Source organism: Ammospiza nelsoni, chromosome 17, assembly GCF_027579445.1.
Source record: "Ammospiza nelsoni isolate bAmmNel1 chromosome 17, bAmmNel1.pri, whole genome shotgun sequence".
In the NCBI taxonomy this organism is placed as follows: domain Eukaryota; kingdom Metazoa; phylum Chordata; class Aves; order Passeriformes; family Passerellidae; genus Ammospiza; species Ammospiza nelsoni.
In genome coordinates this window covers 6,440,970-6,463,081 of record NC_080649.1, presented here as the reverse complement: position 1 = coordinate 6,463,081, position 22,112 = coordinate 6,440,970, and the positions used below count along the sequence as shown (strand labels likewise).

General features: G+C 38.9%; 1 protein-coding gene across 1 annotated transcript in view; it reads left to right on the top strand.

The window, feature by feature from the left end:
* The window catches only part of TRRAP (transformation/transcription domain associated protein), a 75,420-nt gene extending 54,775 nt beyond the window's left edge, over positions 1-20,645 (top strand). Inside the window, exons 62-72 of the mRNA XM_059484358.1 lie at positions 1,470-1,671; positions 2,773-2,937; positions 4,885-4,975; positions 6,310-6,509; positions 7,267-7,528; positions 14,025-14,250; positions 14,625-14,842; positions 15,598-15,782; positions 17,861-18,064; positions 19,002-19,196; positions 20,035-20,645. Of these exons, the coding sequence (XP_059340341.1) occupies positions 1,470-1,671; positions 2,773-2,937; positions 4,885-4,975; positions 6,310-6,509; positions 7,267-7,528; positions 14,025-14,250; positions 14,625-14,842; positions 15,598-15,782; positions 17,861-18,064; positions 19,002-19,196; positions 20,035-20,319 (2,233 nt within the window). The 3' untranslated portion in view covers positions 20,320-20,645. The remainder of the gene's footprint in view (positions 1-1,469; positions 1,672-2,772; positions 2,938-4,884; positions 4,976-6,309; positions 6,510-7,266; positions 7,529-14,024; positions 14,251-14,624; positions 14,843-15,597; positions 15,783-17,860; positions 18,065-19,001; positions 19,197-20,034) is intronic.
* Positions 20,646-22,112: the final 1,467 nt, after the last annotated feature.

The following is a 22,112-nucleotide window of genomic DNA, read 5'->3' as shown; positions in this document are numbered from 1 at the left end:
TTGCAGAGAATTGTGTCTGTTTGTTCCTTCAGGATTAAATGGATAAAGGTTTCTAGTTAAAAACATGGTTCTGATGTACTTAGTTTCTTAATCTTGCCAAAAACCACACAAGCATTTTTTAGCACTACAGTTGAGGTCAGGAATTTAGGAAGGTTTCTGTTAGGACCAGTGGCAGTGTTGAACCTGAAAATGGGACTGCTGATTGATTACCTGTGTGTCAAAGAAACTGAAGTTAAAGGTCACCTCTGCTCCTGCATCCTCCTGTGCTGCCCATTGGCTGGCCAAGGTGATGGAAACCATTTTAAAAAATCACCTCAGGTGTCAAGAGTGATGGATTGTAGAGTGGGAGAAAGGAAAACGGTCAGGGAAGTTCCTTTTTTATAAAGGAGCAGTAGTGATACAGAGTCATCCATCAGGCTGCTGCTGGGCTGGCTCACTTCAAACCTTCATCCAGGGTGCAGGGAGCTTCTGAAAGCAAGGACATTAATGTAGCACAAAAACTAACACATGACAGACAAAGCTGTTTTCCATTCTAGAGTTATGCCTCAGTAGCTGGTCATTTTAATTTAGTATTATAATTTCCCAAGCTAATATTGTTATGTTAAAAATATATTACAGGTAATTTAAAAAATGAGTCAAACAAGCATCATGTTACTTTGATATTGGCTATTTCAATGCTTATTCTGCAAGGGAGAAGTGAAGCTCTTTCTGTTCATAAAGAGTCTTGAAAAACTTAAGGTTTCTTTATTTTGGTGATGCTTACGTGAGTTTTCTCATCCTTTATTTTTATGCCTAAGAAATAACATAGATTCAAGTGCTGTATATATACTGGGATGAATTATGCTAAATTTTGGACTTGTGACACTTGAGGAAACATGGAGAAAACCTCAGAAGTAACAAACAATCTTTTGGTTACCCAGAACTGTGTGATTAACCTTCAAATTCCTTCACTTTTCCTGCTGAAAAAAAGAAACTTTTACAGCTGGTGGGATGAGGAACTGACTGCTTCCAGAAAATGTTGGTTGTAAAGTTTTTCATGACTTGTCTGAAAAACAAGTTAAATAAGATGCCTTCCTCTAAAAGATAATTTAAATAACATCTTCCTAATGTTGCTTTACTCCTTTTTTGCCCAGTGGAGTAGCATGTTTAAATGATTTTGCTTCATTTCCCTTGTATTATTATTTGTTCTTCTTTCTCCCAAAGTGGTGCACTGGGAGTTTTTTTTTCTTTTTTTTAAGGGAATATGTGAGATTTTTAGTACTTAAGAAACTGTTTTCATGTTGCAGCATTTACTTTTGTTGGTGCTGAACTGCAAGGAAAGCAATGACAAAACAGTTGTAAGGGACCTTATTTAAACGGTATCACTGAGTATTAAGAAACTAATTGCTTGCCCTATCAGAAATCTGACTTACACCAGCAAGCAGCTACTAAATCATATAAAACTCATATTCCTACTTGTCACCACACAGGTCTGAGGAAGCAAACAAAGCTTTTTCTGCAGCTGTGCAAATGCATGACGTGCTGGTGAAGGCGTGGGCCATGTGGGGGGATTACCTGGAGAACATCTTTGTGAAGGAGAGGCAGCTCCACCTGGGGGTGTCTGCCATCACCTGCTACCTGCACGCCTGCCGCCACCAGAACGAGAGCAAGTCCAGGAAATACCTAGCAAAGGTGAGGTCTGGGGGTTAAAACAACACCCAGAGCTTCACCTCCTTGGGAAGGGCTGGGATGATGTTCAGTGCTCAAGTTTTTGCAGTTAGAGAGAGAGTTACTCAGGCAAAGCTTTCATTTAGATAGAGGGGGCTGTGTGTGGTTGCTCATAATTAATTTTGGGATTTTTTATGTCAGTGGGATGTCTGGATTTTCCTTTAAATGTGGAACCTTCCTGTAGGAGGAAAAGGGCAAATCACATCCAGCATTTCTACTACACAATGTGTTGCAATACTTGCAAAAAGGCATCCTTTGGTGCTTTAAAAAGCAACATAGTTTGAGGTCTGTTTATAATTACTATGGATAAATAATATTGAGGTTTACCTAAGTATTATATTTTATTCCAGATAAGCATTTTCTGTACAGTTTTACTCTGAAATTCAGCAAAATTTCGGCCAAAAAAAGCAATTTGTGTTGTATGTTTCTCAGTTTGGGGATATTTAATCTCTCTCATGAAGAAAATTGAAAAATTGTACCAGACCAGGGAAGACAATCTGTTCTGACCATGAAACAAGCACAGAAAATATTGTCTGAGATTAAAAAGGTGGCCTCAACAGCACTCTGAAATTTATTATTCTCCCTGTCTGGTTGCATAATAGTTAATGATTTTTAGTCAATGTTTAATATATTTAATTTAAATTAAACTAGGGGTGGACAGTTAAAATAATTAAGAACACCCAAAGAAATAATCAACTTTTTGTATCAAGGTTCATTTATCTGAGTTGCATATTTTAGGTTCTGTAAAATTGCCTAAATTTTTATCCACATGCCCAGCCAAAACCCCAAAGAATTTCTGGAATGCAGTTATATTCATTTGCTCTTTTCTGCCTTCATAGTAAGGAGTACACTTACATTTAGTTTTTACATCCTTTAAATATTATTTCTGAGGAAAAAATAGCATTGGTCAGGCACAATGAATGTAAGCTCTTGTCTCTGAGGCAGCTTTAACACTTTCAAGGACTACACAGTCATATTAATAAAATATCTCTGCTTTTGTGCATCGTAATGATTGATGTGGCTTAAATTTAAGCACTGAGAGATCCTCTTGAAATTCTCTCCTAGGTTCTTTGGCTGCTGAGTTTTGATGATGATAAGAACACCTTGGCAGATGCAGTGGACAAGTATTGTATTGGTGTCCCACCCATCCAGTGGCTGGCCTGGATCCCACAGCTGCTGACCTGCCTGGTTGGCTCAGAGGGCAAACTCCTCCTCAACCTCATCAGTCAGGTACTGGAGATAATCCCTAATTCCTTTTTGTCTGTAAGCTTCATTTGTGAGGTGATGCACAAATATTTTTTAAAGCAGATTGCAAAAATGCCAAGCTTTAAAAATGGTATTGTTTGCAACTGTTGATGTGTTAAAAAATGGCAATTTCTGCCTTTAAGCAGGATATTTTAAATTTCATACTGACTTTTACTTATTGAGATTAAATCCAGTGAAATCGTATCCTTATTTGTATAAGGCATTATAGCTCTCCCTGTGGAATTCTATTTAATGTATTTTTGTGAATTATATAGAACACATAAAATACATAGTTAAAAATACTTGTAATGTAGGAGTAAAGCTTGGTTAGCTTTAGTAGCTAAAGAGCAAACTGTCTGGAAGTGTTTTGGTGTTTGTTCATTCAGGTTGATATAAAACAGTGAAGTCCCATTAATGCACAGGTGGCCATGGGAAGCTCCCACAATACCTGAATTCCAGGCCCGCACTGCTCCACTGTTTCCTGGAAACTGGCACAGGACAACTGTTGTGCTGAATTCCTCACAGAACTCCTTTCTTTCCTCCCTTCTTGGTTTTTGAGATCTGGAATTTCTGACCCTGCAGGTCCCTTCCAGTTCAGGGTATTCTATGATCCTGTGAGACTGAGCTCCTTTTATCCTATCCCCTGTCTTTGCTTATTTAGACCTCTGAGAATGTGAGTTTTTGTAGCTAGAGAATGTCCGTTTGTGTTGGCATGGGTGTACACAGCTCTGGATATGTCTGTGTGTGCAGATGTGCTCATGTTCCCTTCCCTCCCTCTTTGTAAAATTAAATGTAACTTTGAAGAGACCATGCTGCCAGGCAGCTTAACATGCCAAAGCAGATAAGGCAAACTTTGATGGGTGTTGCTTGGTATTGTCTGGCAACACCAGTGTGCTCTACTGTCTTCTGGCAGAAAATACTCATTTCATCACTTTGTAGACACTTTATTTGTTGAGATCTGTATAAAATTTGTAGAAGTGAGTGTTTGCTCGAAGTCATACACTAGTTGGAGCTTAGACTTGTAAATATCACAGATACTCCTGTTTGTCTTACCTTTAAACTTTAGGTACGTAGAAAAAGTATGAAATAAAAAAAATACCATATTTTCTGTGTTACTGCTTTAAAACTCCAAAATTCTCTTCAAATAGCTTTTGACTTACAGCATGAAGCATGTGTGTGTTAGGTTAGTGATCTGTCATAAATATCAGATTACTGAATGCTTCAATCCCATTGCTACATTTCCACCACTTACCATATCCATTTGGATGGAGAAAGGATCTATGATTTAGTAAAATTGTGGCTCAAGAAGCCCCAAATGCTGTCTTAAGATGTGCTCTACTGCAGGTAGTAGACACATGGTTTCTTTCCTTTAATAGATACTGAGATTTACAGATTTAAATGGGATGCTGAATGTCAACATCTCTTTAGGGTTGTTTTTTTTAATGGAAGCCATAAAATCCTGGTTTTATTTTTGGGTGCAGTTGATATCCCCTTACATTAAGTGCCACAATTAGGTGGAGTAGAGTTACTCTCTAATGGGCTTTCTTATCAAGTATGGTGGGGCTTGCTGGGAATTGTGGCCTAATTTAAAGACTAACTGCTGTCATTAGGTCTGTTTTTCTTCCATTATGCACATGAGTAAGATCTTTGAGCTGGCCCAGCTGGAGCTCTGACATTATGCTGCTTTCAGGTTTATTAGGCAATATGATCTGGAAACCCCAATTAGGTAACGTCTTAACAGTGTGTGCAGGGAGCTACCAATTCATCCTCTTCGGGTTCCTGTTACTGAAAGAATCTTTAATTTCCATAAGCTGTTATTTAACACAAAGAGCTGATTATTGCTGAATTGGACTCATTTACAAGAGAACCTCTCTGTGTTGATGTGATCTGTAGTCAGTATTCCTTAACTGAGAAATGTGTATCTCCAAATAGGTGGGAAGAGTCTACCCCCAGGCTGTTTATTTCCCTATCAGGACCCTCTATTTGACCTTGAAGATAGAACAGCGAGAGCGCTACAAGAGCGGTGAGTTTGGTCCTCAAGGAATTGTTGGGCTCTTTGGAACTTAATTGTTAGGTCAAGTTTCACTGGATATTACAGAAAAACAGATTCTCCAGAAAATATACCAACTTAGCAAAGCTAAGGAAGAAAACTCTTGATAAGCTCTGCTTGTATTGGTTTGTTTCTGTGGAGTTAAACCTGCAGATGGATTGAGCTGTCTTGAATTTTCTTGTATAAAATATTCACCAAGAGGAGTTCCATCTCTTTCATTCTCATGTCACCTTAGTTATTGAGAATCGCATGTTCTTTACTGAATGTTCTTGATAAATTTGTGGAAAAGTAGAACATTATTTAGGAGCCACACTTTAAAAAATTGTATCTCCATAATAACTTCTTGTGGTAATTTTTAAAGTAAAATGAGCATCTCAATGCTCATAAAAGCAATGTTGGCTTTGAGAAATGTTTGGGAGATGGGGAAAGCATTCAGCAACTTGCACAACTGTTTTCCCAAGAACAAATCACATCTGGAACAGTTATGTCAAATGATTCCACAGAATTTAGTTGTTCTTTTGTCCCACATAATTTCCTGGGAATCCTGGGAGAGCTACTTGAAGAACTCTCATTTCAGTTCTGTGTTCTTTATTACAAAGTACATTGTTTATTTAATTGCCCTTTCCATTTGGGAATTAGTTCACTAAACTTCTGTATAAAATTGTGAAAGGGCACTAATTAAATAATGTTTTATTTTTGTTTGGGTACTCTTTTGCAGAACGAGATGCCCACATACCCTCATAATTTATTCTTTTCCAGCAATATTAAAATATTTCCCTGTAGGTTCTGCCAAAAACCACTGCTGGGTGGGTGGGTTGTGTGAGTTTTTGGGGATCATCTGATAAAGCAAAACTGCTTAATCGCTGTCTGATGGAGTTGTCATGCTAGAGATGGTTTGTGCTAAAAGATACAGACTATGACAGTTTCTGTTGTTGGCATCAACACATTTATTCTTTAGTTATGTGTGAAAGGTCTCCCCAAAAGGGAAGGGAAAAAATTGCCCATAATTCAAATAATTTGAATATGAAACAATGTCTGTTACTTCAAGAGTATAGGTTGAAGAGTATTTATTTTGCTTTAATGTTGGGAAGTCTGTACCACTAAATAACATTTGGTGCAGAGTTTTCTCTAAAAAACCCCAATTTTCTTTCTAAAAAAATTCTTTCTGAAACTGAGTAAGGAATACATAATTAATATTTAATGTAAATCTCAAGCCAGTTCTTGGAACAAATTATTTTATTTCAAGCAGATGTATATCAAGTTCATGAAAGGTCATTATTATTTCCTTTTTAATGTTCACTTTCCAGATTCAGGGCAACAGCAGCCAAGTTCAGTTGGAAATCAGTCCCACTCTGCCTCAGACCCTGGGCCCATCAGAGCCACTGCCCCAATGTGGAGATGCAGCAGGATCATGCACATGCAGAGGGAATTGCATCCAACCCTTCTGTCCTCCCTGGAAGGCATTGTGGATCAGATGGTCTGGTTCAGAGAGAATTGGCATGAGGAGGTATTTGGCTTCAATGCACCTTGAATGAATGTATGGATCATCTAAGGGAAAGTTAACTGCAAAATATTTACCCAGAATTAATTTTAAACATCAAAGCATAACTGTTTGTTATGATTAGTAAACTGATGTTTGTAGAACTGACTGTTCTGATTGGAGTTTCAGGATCTTGGTTATTTATGGAAGCAGTACAGGGGTTTTGCAGAACTGTTAATGTGATGAATGCCTCTAGGATTTAAGCTGGTGCTCATACTGACTGAAAATGTATATTCTCACATTAAGTCTCAGAGATACCAGTTTCCTTCTTGATCTGATGGTCTGTGACAGGTGGTGATTATTACCTGAAATTTGCATTGCAACAGAGAGCAGATGGACCTGCCACTCTGCTGTTCCTTGCCTCTCAAAGTGTTGGACTATTCTGTTCTCTCTGCCTAGCACAGTGTTTATTTGAAGGTTTCCTCATATCACCTTTTTTTTTCATATATCTCAAAATATGAAATCTAAAAGTTACCTGCTGTTGAAAGAGCAACTCATCCTTTATGAGGCAGCATTTTCCCTGCTCAGTTTGTTTGCAATGCTAATGAAATTCAGTGCTGTCATTCTGATTGACCCTCTGATGCAGTTTAAGAGTAGAGTTTTAAGCAGATGTTTCAGAGAGTATAATTCTACTATATAAAATACAGTGAGAATTAATATTTGGTGTCAAATCAGAAGGCCTGATCTTCCTGACTATTTTGTTTTTTCTGTTTTTCATTCTTAGGTGCTCAGACAACTGCAGCAGGGCTTGGCAAAGTGCTATTCTGTTGCCTTTGAGAAAAGTGGAGCTGTTTCAGATGCCAAAATCACTCCTCATACACTGAATTTTGTCAAGAAGTTAGTCAGCACCTTTGGAGTAGGTCTTGAGAATGTCTCTAATGTGTCCACCATGTTTTCTAGTGCAGCCTCAGAGTCACTAGCTAGGAGAGCACAGGCAACAGCTCAAGACCCCGTGTTCCAGAAGTTAAAAGGCCAATTTACAACAGGTAAATGTTTGAAATTTTTTTAAATGTTGCTTTTCATCTCAAGAAAATTTCCTCCCACAGTTCAGCTGTGAGGGCATTCTGTTTTTTTATTCCAATATCTTTCCAGATACAAAATTTAGAAAATCGCACTTTTCTGTCATTCAGCAAACCTGAAATAGTTTTGTTCCTGTCTTTTATGCTGCAATAAATGTAATTCAAATGGAAAACAGACATCAACCTAGAGAATAAATATATTGTTGTATTTTTATTATTGAAAACTGTGGTTTGATTACATATGTGTTAAAAGATAAATTACATTACTTCAGTGTAATGTTTTTGCAATTTGAACAGAACTGCTGGCTGTATGTGAGGGACAATAATGATCTCTGTCTCTCTGTGATGCCAGAATTTAATGAAATTTTCACCCCAGAACTCCAAACTGATGATTTTATGTGAAGTTTTTCAAAACAGCCTATTTTTGATGAGTAAGATTACTTTAGTGTTTTGGGTAACTAAATTATAAAAATTCTATTACCCAAATTTACATCATTGCTAAATTGAATCAATAACTTTAATCAGATCTAATAAAAAAGATACTTAAGGGAAGTAGCTTTTTTGCTTCACTCATTTTCTCTTAACCAGTGGTTACATATTTGAGTATCTGATCTTGATTTGAAATTCTAAGAAAAGCTTGTTGACAAGCTTGATTTGTTTGGTGAAATGTGTTAAGGCCACGCAGCTCGTGCATGACAAAGTGACACTGATTGGCATCAGTGCTTTGGCTTGCCAGAATTTTGAGTTTTGAATAAATTCCTCGGCTTTTCTTTAAACATAGATGAGAGTGTTTGACAAGTAGACTTGGGGTGTTTTTTCAAGCATTTTGCTGATAATATTGTGAAAGGAAGAGAATCCTGTGAAAGTGAGTGATTTGTGGAAGTGACCCACATTTCTCGTGCACGCCATGCTTTGCACGATGTCCTTTCTGAGGCACAGCAGTTGCATGACAGCAGATAATGAAAGTCCTGAACCATATGATTAAATTTTCACTGGATGAAGTGTACTAGGGAGGGAAATGGAAGTAGAAACACTTTGTGTGTCTTTAATGGGAACGTACAGGGGATAAAAGTCATTGGATGATGATTAATGGGGTGAAATTTCACCAGTTCAAGTGCTGGAGTCTGTACCTGGAACAGAGGAATAATGGCAGGTACAGGTGTAAATGGGGAGAGAGCAGCTCTAGATCAGGGATCTTGGGATGGTTGTTGTAGATCCCTTCCAGCTGAAATGCTCCACATTAAATACAAGTTTGGACTTGATTTTGATTTTTAATAATGGTTTATAGTCCTTCCATTGCAACAATGATATAGCCACTTATTTGTTGCTGTAAGTGTTGTTGATATGCTTGGTTGGATTTGAGTTATTTTTGGTCTGTCACAGTAGCTCCTACTTCCTTTCCTGTGAGCATCAGAGAGCTCTGGGGTTTCCAAAGTGTAAAGGAAAAGTAAATAGAATGCCAGACTACAGTCTGCAATATCGGAAGTAGTATTTCAAAACATTTCTAGAGAAACATTTAAGAAAGTTTAATTATGATTCAGTTACAACTTTTAGTTAAAAAGTGGAGAGGATTTTCAGTATTTTTTTTTGCTGTTTTTATTTTTTTGCATATCTTTGTGATATATAAATGGCTGTTAAGGCTTTCAGATGTTCTCTCTTAATTAAAGAATTATATGGAACAACATATAAACCAAAGTATGACATAGGCCTGGTCATAAAAATCATGTAAAGTCATCAAATGCAAAGTGTTTCTTAGTAAATTTCAGTTAAGTAACAGTAATTACTTTCTTTTTTTTGAAGATTTGTGTTTTATTTTTCAAGTATGATGAAATATGAATGTCTGCAGGATACACGTAATTATTTTGCTCAGTGCTGGATTAGATTTTATTTTAATCTATTACATTCAGTGTTTAAATTCACAAATTAAATGTGGGAAAACAAAAGAAATTAAACCAATCAGCATACTTAATAATTTCTGTAATCTAATTTGTTATGCAGAAAATTAAAATAAGTTTTTTATTGATTTTACAATAAGAGTAAAATGTAAATAACTGAATAGGATTGTAATTACTGTACTGAAAATTGCATGAGTTTTTTTAACATTACAAGAAACTAATTGTAGAATGTGCCTGATGTGTCCTTGTGTCGCACCACAATGTCCATGTTTGTTTTTTCTGTTCTCAGTATCAGTTGCATTTGGATGATGGACAGATAATTACAGTGGTTGCCTTTCATTTCAAAAGTGTCCAAGCTAAGGAGCTGTCTTGGATAAACTTTTTGTCAATTATTCCCAGATTAATGTTGACAACTGTGGTTTATAGACACTTTCAGCAGGGTTTGGTTGCATAATCATTTCCATCAACATCAGAGTTGTATTTTGATTCCTGTTTGGAGCCACTGGAGACTCTCACACCATTTGTTATATTCTGAATTCTTTGTCTGTAGCAATGTGGACTGTTGGAGCTGTGATAGGTCATCTTTATCTATCCTAATGTTATATTATAAAAACAAATTTTACTTTGAATTTTTTTTCTAGAACTTCAAATGCATAGTTCTTTGACCATCTGTTCTTTGTTCTTTCCTTTTCTGCTAAACCTTTTGACATCAAAGAAAAGAAAATGCTGAAAAATGCTCCCTTTGAGAGCTCTCTCAGCAGTGAGAGCAGCAGAAAAGCTGCCTCAATTGTCCTTTTGTGGGCAGATGATAGTTTAGAGTTTGGATCAGCTTCTTTCTGCAACCATCCCTCCTCTTCAAGTTGAATATGAATGGAGAGCTCCAAAATACCCCCTTGAAGGGCATGGTAATTTCCTTGAGACTTTGTCCCCCAGCACAAAGAATTCTTCACTGTGCTGGTGGCTCTGTAGTCAGGAGGAAGCTCTTGAAACCCAAGTGTGGCTCTGCACTGTTAGGAGGGGGCAGGGGGAAGAGCTCTGTGCATTTGCAGCCTTTTTAAGGATTTTTTTTTCCCTTTTGCTCAAGAGTGAACATAGTGTGCTTTGGTAGCTCTTTCTTTGCTTCCATTGTAATTTTTAGGTAACAGGATGATATCCAGGAAATCCAGATAAAGAGATGGATGATATTTGATCTTGGTGTCCTCTACATCCAGTCTTGGTTTTCTGGAGCTGAGTGATAAACCAGAAGTTCTGCTCCACATTTCTGCTTTCCTCTCACTGAGATTTTTCATCTTTATTGCTTTTTTCCGAAAGTTCTTGTGAGATTGGAAAGAAGTTTTGGGAAGTAGAATATGTAAATGTTTGAATATTATCTTCAAAAGCAAGACAGCACTTCAATTTTGGAGAATGCTTGGATCTTCTTCAGTGTCATGGGCATGAAGAATTGTCCTGCTCTGTGCAGCTAAGCTCACAACTCAGTCCTCAGGGACACTTTACATGATTAGTGCCTTGGCTTTTTAGCTGGAGACCCTTGAGATGTGAACCTTTAATGGAATTAGACTTTTCCTATGGTCAGAATAATCTAAAAAATCTTCAAATTAACTGTTTTTTGCTCTAAAACCATTAATAGCCTGTTGCCTTTGATCAGAACTGTTTTCTTCCAGTGTAGCAGAAGGGTTTCTTTATAGTTCTGGAGTCTTAGTTCTTGGAGGTATTCTTTGTTTTCTTAATGCTATGTTAATGTTGTGTAGGTCAAGGGAACTGGGGGGGACAGAGGGTTTGATACTCTAATTTTGGTACCTCGAGTATGTTTTTTGGTGTTTCTTCCTGAGGAGTGATTGTACAGCCTTCAATCAAAGTGTGTTAAGAGGCATCAGGATTTTTTTAGGTCTGTCTCACTGGGGAGAAGATTGTGTCCCATTTCTTCTTCCATTGAGAAGAAACTTCAGCAGCCTTGAGAGCAAACTGCTGCCACTGCAGTCTGTGCCATGGCCTTCTGTGAAAATCCTCTTTAAGGATCAGGGGGAAAACTTCCCATCCTTTTTAGGAACAGGTGGTGCAAGTAGTGAGGTACTTCACACCAGTGTGTGTTAGCTTGAGAAAGGTGTTTTCCAGTACTAAGTAATGAAGAAATGGATTTTTTTTTAAAACAAAACCACTGTTTATATAGATTAAGGTGTCTGCAAAGCAGAGAGACTTTTACACAAATAGTGTTTGGTCTTGTATTTCCCTTTCTTCCAGCTGAAGTGATTTTTCCTCTCAGATGGGCTCTCTGTGACACGAGCAGAAAGACTAATTGAACTCTCTGTGTTTCCCATCTGCCACTGGGAAACAAAAGAACAACAAAAGTCCTAAAACAGGCATTCAGCAAACTAGAGCTGCTCTTGTGGTGAACTGAGTGACTTTTTTTTTTGTAAGGAAAATATATTGATGTGTGTTTTTACCTCTTGGCTGATTCACATTAGCACAAAAACTAGTTGCAGTTTGAGGGTACTTTCCTGCACTTCAGAGATTCGGGAGATAAATGATGCAATAATTTTGTCACTTTGATGAAATGATTTACTCCCACTGCTCACTAGAGGGTAGGCTTGGGATTTTAATAAGAGTGTTTTACAGTGATATTGCAGTAGATGCACTGCCCACAGCAGGCAGAAAAAGAAAAGGGAATATTACATCCATAAATATGAAACTGTATTTTTCATTATAAACTTTTTTCTTACAGAAGTGGAAAGGATTTTGTATGAGCTGGTTTTTTGTTCTCTTTTAGGCTGGTAAACTTAGGTCTTTCACTGAAAGATTTTAGTATATCCGTTTATTGTGGATACACAGTGAAATATGTTGGGTTATATGTTCTCTGATATTTATTTAAGTAACAGAACAGCAAAATGAAAGCAATCCTAAGGTGCATTGTTTTCTATGGCATTAGAATTTCTGGATTACAGAAAAAAACTTAGGAGAGTGTGGGTAGAATGACACGAACACTGCTGGCTAAATGAATATTTTAGGTTGCTTTTAGGAGTTTTTTGGACAATCAGAATTTTGAGTGGTTTAATTGTGGTTGAAAAAACTTATAATATAGTAATTGCTGTGTGCACATACTTAATTCACTTTGTCACACTTGCAGGGAGATGCTTGTAGCATATTTATGTGGTCAAGTTTTCTGAGCAGTGCTCATGTTTTATTTGGTTTTTGGTATTTTTGTCAACTTAGGAAAATATTGAGTGTATATGACATATTGAAATTGAGGTTCTGCAAGAAAATTTAAACTAATTTTTAAGACTTAATTTTCTATTGTGTTGAATAATACTGAAGATTCCATTCTGCTCTAGCTGCAAATCTCAGAAATGCTGAATTGTCATTCTCTGTTTTTTTTCAGTTGCTTTTTCACTTGAGACATGTTGAGCTTAAAATGGCACCTTCTAGGGAGTGGAGAGGAGCTAAAAATTCAAGTCTGTTGGTTAACTTGCATAGTTTGGGCTGCCATAACTAATGAGGTTTACAGAGAGTAGTTTGTCTTCTTATCCAAGTGTGTTTAATTTTTCATTGTTGTGGCACTGGAGTGCTGAGCCATCATTTCATGTATGTGGTTTATTCATTTTCCCTCTTTGGGGAAATTCAAAGACATTTATTTATTTATTATTTGCTTTGTCTGAAACTGTAGTGAGAGCAGTTTTGGGAAGATGGTGTTTGTGTGGCCCAGAAAATGCTCGGTATTGCAGTGATTTCTGTTACAGAATTACTTGCATAATGTACTGAAGTCCATATTGACTTTGAGAAAGTTCCTTCTTCACCTGCATGTGGATTAAAGGAGATTTTCTCACTCTGTGGTACTTTTGACATTGCAGTGGAAAGAGCAGGCTGTTGGCATAGTATTGTCATTTTTCTTGGGCTGCTGTGGCTGTTCTTCCTATAGTGTCTTTCAGTTGTTGTCTAAGATGGGAAAGAATAAGAATTTTCTTGCAGCTGAGAAGAGAATAGTAATAATAACAATTTTCTTATTTGTCCTGCAGTTCCTCATGGATTCTATGTTGCATCCTCAACTGGGGCTCTTTCATTCATTTTAGGAGTAAAAAATCTCCACTGATTTGAAATGAATAAATAAATAAATGACTTGCAATGAAACAGGTAGAAAATTATAGTGCTGTAAAGTAAGCCTACTTTTCCTCTTTCACTGAGTGATCTGATGTAATAATTTGGGGTTTTACTGCTTTCTTTCTATGCAGTATGTCTGGTTGCAGTATATAGAGAATTCAGTACAGTAACAGTATTTAAATTTTTCACTATATGCTTTACAATGTTTGTGTGACTAAAACAGGAAAATCTTAGGAAGTTTGTTATATATTAAATAACAGAATATTTTGGAGTTGTATACAAAAAAAAGGTAGCAGATTCTAACAGGTCTAAGTTATTGTTCTATATAATGCTAGGACTTTGCAAAAAGGTTTTCTATAGAAAATAGAAATATTCAACAGAGCCTGTCTTTTAAAGGCGGTTCAGCTTAGTGGGTGTGTGTGTGTTTGGTTTGCACTACTGAATTGGGTGATTTGTTTTTGTTTGGCTTTTGTTTTTAGATTTTGACTTCAGTGTGCCAGGATCAATGAAACTCCACAACCTTATCTCCAAACTAAAGAAATGGATCAAAATTTTGGAGGCCAAAACTAAGCAGCTTCCAAAGTTCTTCCTCATAGAGGAGAAGTGCCGCTTTCTAAGCAACTTCTCAGCTCAAACTGCGGAAGTAGAGATACCTGGAGAATTCCTCATGCCAAAGCCAACACATTACTACATCAAGATAGCAAGGTAACCTAAACATTCCCTTTGGTAGCTGGAATTCTGGAAGCAGAGAAGGAAATTAAAGCTCCATCCATCCATCCATCCATCCAGATCCATCCATCCAGATCCATCCATCCACTCTGCAAAAGTAGATAGATATTTTATAGTAGATAAATATTTTATATATGTGTATTATATATATAGTTAAACTTTGGTGTAAAACCTTTCTAATTTATCCTCCTTCAATAATTTTACATTTGATCACTAAACACCCGCACTGTTCAGAGCATATTTAGTTTTCTTGTACCTTGCTGTGAGTTGAGATCTGTGCTTTTATTGTCACCACTAGAGATGCTGTTGTTCAAAAGAGTTACAAAGCTCTCTCCAAATGCTCCTGGCAGGTTCATGCCCAGGGTGGAGATCGTGCAGAAGCACAACACAGCAGCTCGCAGGCTGTACATCCGCGGGCACAACGGGAAGATCTACCCGTACCTGGTGATGAACGACGCCTGCCTGACGGAGTCGCGCCGCGAGGAGCGCGTCCTGCAGCTGCTCCGCCTCCTCAACCCCTGCCTGGAGAAGAGGAAGGAGACCACCAAGAGGCATTTGTTCTTCACAGGTACTGCAGGGAGAGATCTGTGTTGTTTTTAAATGTAAGTTGTGCTCAGAGGTTATAACAGCTGGAGGTTTTTGAATATTCACAAGGTAAATTCACATCTGGCTGGGTGATTCGTCTTGTCTGGAGCTGTAGCACCCCTCTGGAGGAGTGCAGCTGATTGCAGGGGTCTGGGGTGTTTTTAGAAATGCTTATGCGCATTGCTTATGATATCAAGTGCATTTGCCTTGCTTATGATATCTTGCACTTGCAAGAGATGCCCACTGGGCCTGTTGGTGTGGAAGTGGGTGCACATACTTCAACAACATTGAAGTATGGGAAATATAACGGGAAATACAACATTTAGAGACAACTGAAGAGGGACAGAAGGAAACCTTTTCTCCGTGATTTGTGATATAGGAATATTGAATTTCTTTTACATCTTCCACATAATACAGAAGAAATACCTTTTCTTTTTGCTGCTGAATTTCGTCTAAACAAACTTATTGCCCTCTTTCCTAAAGGTAAAGAAAAATAGGAAGAATGATGAGTGCTCAATTTTTTTTCAAAAGTACCATTGATGTTTCTGTTAAGATAAAAAAAATCCTACTGTAATTCTTTTTTACGTGAGCTTATAAATTAGTTATGAGCACAGCATTAAAGTTTTCTGTGGATAGGCTCCAGCTGATTATCTGGGCTGTGTTTTGAGGGCTGGTGTGTCAGCATTTGGGCTCTGATGAACTCAGGTTTGCTTTGCTCTGTGTGCCCGCCCCGCGCAGTGCCGCGGGTGGTGGCGGTGTCCCCGCAGATGCGGCTGGTGGAGGACAACCCCTCCTCGCTGTCCCTGGTGGAGATCTACAAGCAGCGCTGCGCCAAGAAGGGCATCGAGCACGACAACCCCATCTCGCGCTACTACGACCGGCTGGCCACGGTGCAGGCTCGGGGCACGCAGGCCAGTCACCAGGTACTGCAGCACGGGGTGAACACAGGACTGTGCCCTGAGCCCTGCCCTGCCCCGGGCAATTCCATCCAGGGCTGTGCCCTGAGCCCTGCCCTGCCCCGGGCAATTCCATCCAGGGCTGTGCCCTGAGCCCTGCCCTGCCCTAGGCAATTCCATCCAGGGCTGTGCCCTGAGCCCTGCCCTGCCCCGGGCAATTCCACCCAGGGCTGTGCCCTGAGCCCTGAACCCTGAACCCTGCCCTGGGCAATTCCACCCAGGGCTGTGCCCTGAGCCCTGAACCCTGCCCTGGGCAATTCCACCCAGGGCTGTGCTCTGAGCCCTGAACCCTGAACCCTGCCCTGGGCAATTCCATCCAGGGCTGTGCCCTGAGCCCTGAACCCTGGCCTGGGCAATTCCATCCAGGGCTGTGCCCTGAGCCCTGAACCCTGAACCCTGCCCTGGGCAATTCCATCCAGGGCTGTGCTCTGAGCCCTGAACCCTGCCCTGGGCAATTCCATCCAGGGCTGTGCCCTGAGCCCTGAACCCTGCCCCGGGCAATTCCACCCAGGGCTGTGCCCTGAGCCCTGCCCTGCCCCGGGCAATTCCATCCAGGGCTGTGCCCTGAGCCCTGAACCCTGAACCCTGCCCTGGGCAATTCCACCCAGGGCTGTCCCCTGCACCCTGCTCTGCCTCAGCAATTTCACCCAGGGCTTTACCCTGCACCCCGCCCTGCTCTGGCCTGGGCAATTCCATCCCTGGGCCATTTCATCCAGGGCTTTCCCCAGCGCCCTGCCCTGCCCCATTTCTTCCAGGGCTTTTCCTTGCACCCTGCCCTTCCCAGTTCCATCCAAGGCTGTCCTCAGCACCTGTCCAATTTCATCCATGGCTTCCCCCAGCACCCTACCCTGCCAATTTCATCCAGGGCTTTCCCCAGTGCCTTGCCCTGTCCAATTTCATCCAGGGCTTTCCCCCAGCACTTCTTCAGAATTTAGGAAGTTCGTTATGTACTAAACTACAGAATATTTTGGAGTTTAGAAAAGAGGTAGCAGATTCTGGCAGGTTTAAGCTTATTGTTATATAGAAAGCTAGGACTTTGTTAAAAGTTTTTCTACAGAAAATAGAAATATTCAGCAGAGCCTGTCTTTTAAAGGCAGTTCAGCTTAGCAGGGATGTGTGTGTTTGGTAAATGTCATTAGATGTCAGACAGATACACAGTGCATGGTGGTGGTTGGATTTTTTGCATGTATTTTGATTTTGCATAATGAGAATTCTGTGTCTCTTCAGAGTTTTAGGTGATCTTTGAATGATTTTATTTAAAAAAAGCTGTATTTGTATTGCTGGAAGTTGTTTTGCGTAAATGCAACTGAAAACAGGCAGGGTGCTGATTGATTTTTTTTCCTCTCGTGTATAGTGCTTTAAAAATAATTAATTGACAGCATGGGAAGCAGCATTTCTAATTTGCCTAAGCAACTACAGCATGGTATGTGAGGCAGGCTTCCCATGTTCTTCTAATATTTCTCTTAAAATTGCCAGTGGATCCATTCATCTAAGCCAAACAGAAGCAGTTGGGCAATCTCACCTAATAAATTAAGTACTCAGGAAGAACAAAGCTCTCTCTCTCTGTAAACTCCACCAAACAATCAGCTGTGATGTATAAGGTGGTTTCATGTTGTTTTTTTTTAGTTAGGGTTAGTGCAAATTCATTGGTAAAATGCCAGTCCCATTCCAAATACAGCTATTAGAAAATACACAATAAATATGTATTACAGATGTAGTTTAAGCAATTGTCTCAGACTTTTTTGGTTACAAAATAAAAATGGGAGTGCTATGTAACACTTGTTTCTATTTTCAGAATTCTTACATTTGAAACTTTAACAGCCCTTTAATTGAAGTCACCATAACTATCATGCTTTCTGGTGTAACAGAACAGATCCTTCTTTTTCTAACTACTTAGGCCTGGTATATGCTATAGTAATCAAATATTTTGGTAGATTTTTTTTTTTTTTGCTTTTTCTAAAACGAGATACAGCAATTAAGAGCAGATTGGTAGTTGCTTTAGAGCATTAAAAATGCCTTTTCCAAGTAACCCTTCTGCTGTGCAGGTTCTCAGAGACATCCTGAAGGAGGTGCAGAGTAACATGGTGCCTCGCAGCATGCTCAAGGAGTGGGCCCTGCACACCTTCCCCAACGCCACGGATTACTGGACCTTCAGGAAGATGTTCACCATCCAGCTGGCCCTCATTGGCTTTGCAGAATTCATCTTCCACTTGAACAGGCTCAACCCTGAGATGCTGCAGATTGCCCAGGTGTGCTTCAGTTTGCTCATTCTCTCGGCTTGGATCAGATGGGTATTTACAGTGTGCTTTTGGAATGAGCTGAAGTTCAACATAGATAATGAACAGAGCACTTCAGTAGGCTTTTTATTTCTGTGTGATTGCACATCCTGTAGGGAGCAATTTAACCTGCAGTCCCCATGGACATCAACTCTGCCCTCTGTGGTGAGAGTTTAGAACTTTGTGGAATTGTTCTTAGATATTTGAACTCTTCATGTAAATGACTGATAAGTCTCTCTTTTTAGTCTTCTTTCAAATATATGCTTTCAAAATACCTTTGTATTAAATCAATTGGGTGTAAGAAAAATAAAATACAGAGCTTCATTTTCTTAAAGGGTTATGCCCCTTTTCAAATACCATTCTCTTTTGAACATATCCATCAAGCTACAACTCCTATTAGTCATTATTTTTCTGTTTTTACCCAATATTTAAAATTAAGCTTCCCACCTAAAAAATAGCAAAGGTGGTATTTATTAAAGTCTCAATGCCATTTTAATGCATGGAGAGCTATAGTCTGCATAGCAATTAAGATTTTTTGATCCCTCTATTAAGTGTTCAGCTTAATTTTCAGTTGTTTACCCACAGTGAACCTTGGACACTGAATATTGTCCCAGAGGTCTATTGGCAGTGACTCCATACAGATCAGGATCCAGAGGAATCTACTCCTTATTTGGTATTACATGTATTTAGTGAAGGGTTTGGACACAACATTTTGAGAGAAATACTTACCTTTGTGCATGCCATTATTTATGACTTCATTGCTCAAAAGTTATTTGGCTAAACAAATAAAACGCTTTTGAAGCACTGTTGAAACTCAGCATTCACAGACACAAAAACCCAACTACTTTTGTTTCCATGAAGGAAAACGAGTTCCTTGAACTGCTTTTGTGCATGTTTGTGTTCATCCCAGGACACTGGCAAGCTCAACGTGGCGTACTTTCGCTTTGACATCAACGATGCCACGGGAGACCTGGACGCCAACCGCCCGGTGCCCTTCCGCCTGACCCCCAACATCTCCGAGTTCCTCACCACCATCGGGGTGTCGGGGCCCCTCACTGCATCCATGATTGCAGTAGCTCGCTGCTTTGCACAGCCAAACTTCAAGGTTTGTATGCTTTTTTTTTGCAGGCTTGTATTTGACAATTCATAAAAAAGCCAGCACTTTTTTGGTGAAGGTAGAAACTGAATGATGGTGCGGATTTGTTTTAAAATTTTACCCTGAGGTCATCACAAAGGCCAGCTGAAATGTTGGAAATGTTTGGAAATGTTTTATGTTATGTGTAAACATTTAATTTGACTCAGACTCAGCATAAAAGTTTGTTTTAGAAGCTTGAGACTGTTGGAGTTGGCAGATTGATACCAGTAACTCAAATCAGTGATGAGGAAAAAATAGGAAAGTATTTGTTGCAGGAATTTCTTTTTCATCCAAGGATAGAACTGGCCTATACAACATATATGTGTATCTATATTAAATACATATGTATGGATGTTGTAGTCAGTGTTCTTTCCCTGTGTAGCAGAAAATAATATTCCCCTGGAGTGTAATGACTGCAAAAAATCCCTCCAGCTTTCCAAAGTGTTCCAAATCTCTGCCCAAGACTTCTGTGTGTGTGTTGTAGAAGCCATGAATTTAGTGGAGTCATTTAAAAATAGGATGTACACAACTGTATCTGTGTATCAATATCTCAATATATGTTATTAATTTCTGTAGGAGTCATTGTGTGGTGGTTTTGTAATGGAAACTTTTTATGAACAGGAATAGCTGGAGAGGAAATAATAAAATGTTTGGAAGCCACACTCATCTTGAAAAGTCTGAAATTGCAATGTGGCACCAAAAGTGTCAAAATACTGTCGACTAAAATCTAGTTACAATTCTGTAATCTGATAGAACCTGATCATTCTGTGGATTAAGTGCCATAACCTGATTTTTCTTCTTTGTGTAGGTTGATGGCATCCTAAAAACTGTGCTAAGGGATGAGATCATTGCGTGGCACAAAAAAACCCAAGAGGACACCTCGTCCCCACTGTCAGCAGCTGGGCAGCCCGAGAACATGGACAGCCAGCAGCTGGTGTCCCTGGTTCAGAAAGCTGTCACTGCCATCATGACCCGCCTGCACAACCTGGCCCAGTTTGAGGGAGGGGAAAGCAAAGTCAACACCCTGGTGGCAGCTGCCAACAGCCTGGACAACCTCTGCAGGATGGACCCCGCCTGGCACCCCTGGCTGTGACTCCATGCGTTCAACTGTTTGAGGGGAGTTTTGTTGTTTTTGTTGGGTTTTTTGGGGGGTTTTTTTGTTGTTTTTATTTCTTCCTGTTGTTTGTGGTGTGAGCCATATTTTGTGTTAAGAAAATGTGAAAAAAGCTTTCCAGACGACGGCTTACCTGTCACACTGCGTTTTGTCAGTTTTCATTCTAGCTGTGTTTACAGTAGTATGGTGTTTTTACTGGTTTTAATTTCAGGAGGTGACATTTCCTCCTGTTTATGCAGTTGATATGCAACAGCAGCTTTTGCAAATAGATTAAAATGAAGAGAGAAAAAGAATATACAGAAAAATCTAATTTTATGATGAAGACTATGAAACTAGCATTGTTAGGTATAGGGTCTGCCATTCCTAATAACTTGCAGTATATGAATTTTTTATACTATAGTAATTACTAAAAAAAAAGAAAGAAAAATACAGTAATCCCTGTAACTGAGTTTTCCTCTGTGAAATTTTACTTAATCACTCTCTTCATAATGCCGAATTGAAGGCACAGATAAATGCTCTTAACTTTTAAGTTTGCTTCAAATTTACATGAGCAATTGCTTTGTACAGACAATTTTGTACCAAATGTTATAGAGGTGAGATTTTGTTAGGCGCTGAGAAAATGATGATCAAATTGTGCTGACTTTTCCTGGAGCACAAGCTATGTACAGTAAAAGTGTAAACCATTTAGAGTATTTGGTTTAGTTGTGGACAGTGTTTGGGGGGAAGTTTATAAAAGGATGGAAAAAGTCATCCTTTGATATCTGTATTTGTCTGTAATAGAGAAAAAAATGAAATCTTATCAAGTTCTCTTTACTGTTTAGAATTACAGTAGCTTCTTTAGGATGAACCTGTTCCTTTGTAATTTAAGAAGAAGAGCAGTTTAATGTTTTACTTGTCTTTCTGTTGTGTTAGCATTTTTATAAAACTTCAGTGTTGAGAATGTTAAATTTGTACAGAGTGATTTTTTTCCAAATAAATATTTTATAAAACTCTCTGTGGTATTCATTTCATTTATAATATTTTTAATATCCTATGAGTATGATTTTGCTTCATGATATGATGGATGAAACAAGCATGGCCCTTCATTCCCATGCTTGGTGCTCCTTTTGTATCAAACAGAATTTTGCTCTATGGCACTATGTACAAGGGGAAGCTCAAATAAATGAGTGCCAAGGACTGTATAAGGATTTTGAAAACAAACATCCCTTTTTTTTTGCAAAGACTTACTTCCTTATCAAAATCATGTTGGCAAGAATAATCTTATAAAACACAGCACTTCCTGCATGTGTCACGACACACTCTGTCTGCAGTCATTCACAACTGAGCTCAGTGCTTTCATGACTTGAAGGGAATTGTTGCCTTCCCTTTATTGAAGATTGTAATGTTTGCAGCTGTGAAGTACAGCACACACTGCACAGAGGAGATGCAGGATCATTTCTTATTTGCACATCTTGGATATGTCTGAGAGATGACAGCGTTCCCTGACAGGAAGTCATCAGATAATTCAGCCACTTTTCTGTCCATGATAGAAATCTTAATGGGAAAATGTGAATATGACTTAAGACACAAACTTTGTTGTCTTTAGATTTGTGACATCTCTCTTGTTCTTGGCATCACCTCAGCTATACTCCTGAAAGAAGACTTGGGATGTGAGAGTTATTTATTATATTTAGCAGTTACTTTAATGAGCTCCCTGATAGTGTTAATGTGCAAATGTTAATACCTGCTTCTCTTTCATGATCATCTGCTATGGATGCACCTCAATTTGTGAG